Genomic DNA, 4,484 nt, shown 5'->3' on the forward strand with positions numbered 1-4,484 from the left:
GTCAATCCTTCCCTCCAGCACATTCAATGCATGTAGCCCATCCAGCAATAGTGCTGGACCTTGCATAGCATACAATTTCATCCACTTTGTCTCTCCAACAAGCTCAACAATGACTCGCTCCTCTACACCAAAGATACAGAAATCAGCTTGCCTAACAGCTGTAATAGGCCAATCTTCTTAGACACTACCAGTCAGATGTCAAACACAATGACTTGCAGTAGTCTTTTCGAGCTTTCCTCAGTTACACATGAGCTCCTTGATGAAAAGTGTTGCTATCACCATTACATGCCAAACTTCTTTTCCCACCCCAGGCTGCTCTCATTCAAAGGTCAGAGTGGCCTGTCAGTATATTATATAGCATGATATAGATCACAATCTTACAGTTCTTCACATACATCTAAAGCAATGTTTTGTGTGCACTTGTGGAGTTTCTACCCACATTATTATTTTCTGAAAAGTTTTACTATCTTTATTATCCACAAGTTTTAAAAAAACTGCAAAACTGCAGAACCACAAGTTCTTAAAAGACTTCCTTTAACAGAGTCAGTGATTACCGATAACACAAGCCATTGTGTCTAGATTCAACGTATCTTGATTCAACCAGTGACTGCTCCAGGCAATCATGTCAGAAAGAACCAAAAAGCGCCTCTGCCTACAAGATAGAAAAGGCAACAAAAAAATTTTTGATCTTCCCTCTGCTTGCTGCCCTAGATCAACACAACTTATCGCGGAGCCTTCTTCTTCCCTGCCACTGTGATCTTCTTGCCCTTCCTGGTGCGTGCATTGCATTTAGTGTGCTGCCCTCTGCAGGGTAAGTTGGCAATGTGGCGTTTTCCTCTGTAACATTGAATCTCCTTCAACCGCCTAATATCAGCAGCAACATCCCGGCGCTGCCACAAGAAGGGATACTGACAGGTCAACATAATGATGGGAAAACTACCAAAAACAGACTAGAATTCAATACAGAGGTTAGCATTTCCTGCTTGCTGAAATATGTGAAAGTAGATAGCTAAAATCAGGGCTACCAAACACACACAGATTTGGGTTTCTTACAAGCTGAAATTTGTAATATGGCCATGGTAACATAAAATCATGTACATAGGCTAGAGTTTCATAGTTTATGTATGCAAGTTTGCCTGATCAGAACTTCCAGAAAATGCACAGGTAAAGGTGTCCTGATTGCGGAAGTAAAGAACCCGTACATAAGTTGCGGTTTCCTGCCTGCTGCAGGAATGTATACCCTATGCATGTGTAGGGTTTTGTGCTTGCTGAAATGTATATTCAATTCCTGTGTTAGGGTTTTCGGCTAATACCCTAAGGGCTTGCAGAAATGTATAACCTATGCACAGATTAGAATTTCCTGCTGGCTGAAATGTATACTCTATGCATATGTTAATGGTTTCCCGGATGATGGGATGTATACCCTTTTCTGGTGTTAGGGTTTCCTGTGTGCTGGAATGTGTCAGTAAAGACAGCAACGACCAGCAAGTAGAACCCTACAGACACAGCTCAGGGTTTCTCACATGCTAAAATGTACGATTTGACGGCACCATAGTTGGTTTAAAAACAAAGGTTTCCATCATGCTAGACTCACCCTAGCTGATTAAACTGAGAATTTAAAAAAAGCATGGCCATGGTGTGCGTGCTAACCAGGTCTCCTTCGATTTTGTAGTCCTGAGGGTTCTTGGTGATCTCTTCACGGATGAGGGTGAGCTCTTCTTCAGAGAGCTCTCTGGTGACCTTGTTCTCCAGCCCTATGTTGAGCAGAATTTGCCGTGCCTTTGTACGACCGATGCCGTGCACGTACTGCAGGGAAGCCTCAATCCTCTTTGTGTTGGGTATCTCAACACCACCCACACGAGCACATCGGATGTTCAGACCAGCCGGAACCTGCAAGAAAGGTCTATGCAATCAGAAACACACACGCGCACGCGCACCGTGGAAGGGCTGGGCGAGAAAAACTACACAATGAGACTCGCCTTCACCAAGATTCCTGTGTTACGAGAGGGTAGCGAAAGGGCCGTAGACGCTGAGAGAATTGAGAGAGCCGGTGCCAATGCAGAGGCCGCCATCGCCAGAGTGAAAAGGCTTATCCTTTCTAGTAATGCTTTGGATTGGAATGTATGTTACTAGTTATAGGGGCTAAAATAAGCACCCACAACGTTTTTTGGGTTGCTTTTGAATTAATTAGCGTTGAGAAAAAAAATTGTTAACCGCATTGCATGCGCTATTGATAGGTGCTTTCCTCTTCTTTTTCTAGGCTCATCATGGATTTCGCATATTGTTGTCTATGGTCTTTTGGGATCCTTGGCTCGACGGTTTGCAGTCGTCGATCAGGACTATTAGAGGTGTTGATTGTTCAGCACGGGCATCTTCTCCAAGCTTCCTTTTCATCTGCTATGTGGTCTCCTTGTTGGGTTGCTCACTCGATGTTTTGCATGTTTGCAACTGTCGGTTGTTCTACACGTGCAGCTTCTCCAAGCTTCGTTTTGATCTGCTTTATGGTCTCCTTGTTGGCTCGCTGGCTCGACGGTTTACAAGTTTGCAGCTGTCAGTTCTGCTGCACGCGCATCTTCTCCAAGCTTCATTTCGTGGCTAGGGTTCTTCTGCACGCTCATCTTCTCCAAGCTTGTAGGTGCATGTCGTCTCAGATTGGCTTGCATGTCACAAGCGTCCTCTGGTTTCTCCTAGGTTCTACGTGCATGTCAAAACCTACATGCCGTCGTGTCAGTGGTACTTTTCTCTCTACCTCGTACTGATCATGTGCCATTTTTTAGAAAGCCTTACGTGTCCTTACATGATTCGGTTTGTGCAGTGAGCAGTACTCATTGTGTTGATTTGTATTCAATCTCGTTAACTGCTGCTTTCCTCTGCTCATCATGCCACCAAGGAGGAAGCCTCTTCATGATATCAGTAACATCATGAAGTTAGATCATCGCACATCTTCATCATTGTTGCTTTGTCGTGTGACGGACATCCTAGTCCATCTTGTTCAACATTACTTTGTGATAAAGCCCAACCTTCTACATCAACTATGCCTAGGGCTGAATGCTCGAATTGTCACACCTCCGGAAGGTACCTACACTGTTCGTAGCCCCTGTGCAGTGAAGGATAGAGCACAGTCTTCTGGTATTCATGTTTATATTTTGTGTATAAACCTTTTGGTGACTTCATGCAAAATGAATGCATGCATGTAATCCTCCACAACGTTTTGTGAAAATGTGAATCTGCATTTCTGTTTTGTCATAATAAAAAGGTGATTATGTTTTGTCATAATAAAAAGGTGATTCTGTATTTCTGTTTTTGTCTCCTTTTTTTCCCCTTTGTTTGCATTCTACAAGAGCCCCATGGCTGCCTTTATTTTTATTACTCTTATAATAAAAACTTGATTTTGCATCAATTTTTAGAAGAGCCGCATGACTCATATAACTTTTTAATTACTATCATACTGAAAACCTCAAAGCGTTTATACTATGAGATTTTTTATTTTTTATCTCACCATTTATACTATTTGTTTACGCAAATATTAAATGATGTACACACCAATGACGACGACTTTTTTTGGGTTCTGTGTTAAGAAATACACTTGTGTGTATTATTTTTCATGTATTTCTTTACGCATAGGTTGCATATGATGTGCCATCATCAATACTTTAATAAAAGCACCATGAAGAGCATGGAAAGTAATAGTTAAAAACGTTTAGAATAAGGCAGTAAACACAACGTTAATAAGATAAGCGCCCACATCCTTTTTATAATAAAATAAAGTAATATTCAACTTGAACCATGACAATGTTTTCTGTTTGCCTTGTTTAGTTCTGGTTTTACATGCAACCTTTAAGAATGTGTTACGACTCATACACCTGAACCTCCATATTGTGTAGGATCCACACATCGCGACTCAAAAGGCAAACAACCCATGACAAATGAAAAAAATGCAGACTCAAAGCCCTTTGTCCACAAGATACCTCAATTTCCACCGGAGAAGAAGACAAAGCTCTTCAAAGTATCAGTGGTCATGGCTACAGGAAATAGAGACACACATCTCTCATGCTGCGAGCCACTAGAAGAGTTTATAAGGATGGATTATTAAAAAGGAATGATTGCACTAGAAAAAGGTGGTACTTTAAACCACTTACATTTTTAAATGGTCATAAGTCTTATGGCTCCATCACTCATAAGTATAGGCAAAACCAGCCAAAGATATTTAGCATGGACAATTACGTGGCCACAACAAGTTGGGTGCTTCTCACTGTAAAGCACTCTCCTCAAAATGGTTCGAACAGGGAAATACTACCCAACAGCATCATGGATAATTCCAAAGATTGGATCCGGCATGAGTAGGACAAGATCCACTACGATTTGGAAAGAGATGAAGCTTCCTCATCTGAGCTAGTGGTGCATAGACATCGACGAAATCTTCTTTGCAGATTCTCCTCGTTATAGATATTTCAATCTTGTACATGCACAATACGACAAAGAAG

At 41.7% G+C, this 4,484-nt stretch overlaps 1 protein-coding gene across 1 annotated transcript; it reads right to left on the reverse strand.

Moving 5' to 3' along the window:
* Positions 1-446: 446 nt before the first annotated feature.
* Positions 447-2,138, reverse strand: LOC147604480 (uncharacterized). The gene is made up of 3 exons (XM_086794885.1): positions 1,980-2,138; positions 1,651-1,890; positions 447-890 (listed from the first exon to the last, which is right to left on the reverse strand). Exons 1-3 carry the CDS (start codon positions 2,070-2,072, stop codon positions 723-725), a joined length of 501 nt encoding a protein of 166 aa, XP_086651011.1. The 5' UTR covers positions 2,073-2,138; the 3' UTR covers positions 447-722.
* Positions 2,139-4,484: the final 2,346 nt, after the last annotated feature.

The sequence above is a fragment of the Cibotium barometz genome, chromosome 61, assembly GCF_041138505.1.
Source record: "Cibotium barometz isolate CiBa-2024 chromosome 61, ASM4113850v1, whole genome shotgun sequence".
Classification (NCBI taxonomy): domain Eukaryota; kingdom Viridiplantae; phylum Streptophyta; class Polypodiopsida; order Cyatheales; family Cibotiaceae; genus Cibotium; species Cibotium barometz.

Coding starts and splice junctions, on each gene's coding strand:
- LOC147604480 (XM_086794885.1), bottom strand. CDS start 2,072: ATGGCGGCCTCTGCATTGGCACCGGCTCTCTCAATTCTCTCAGCGTCT. Junction 1,891..1,979: donor ACACAGGAATCTTGGTGAAG/GCGAGTCTCATT, acceptor CCTTTCTTGCAG/GTTCCGGCTGGTCTGAACAT. Junction 891..1,650: donor ACAAAATCGAAGGAGACCTG/GTTAGCACGCAC, acceptor TTCTTGTGGCAG/CGCCGGGATGTTGCTGCTGA.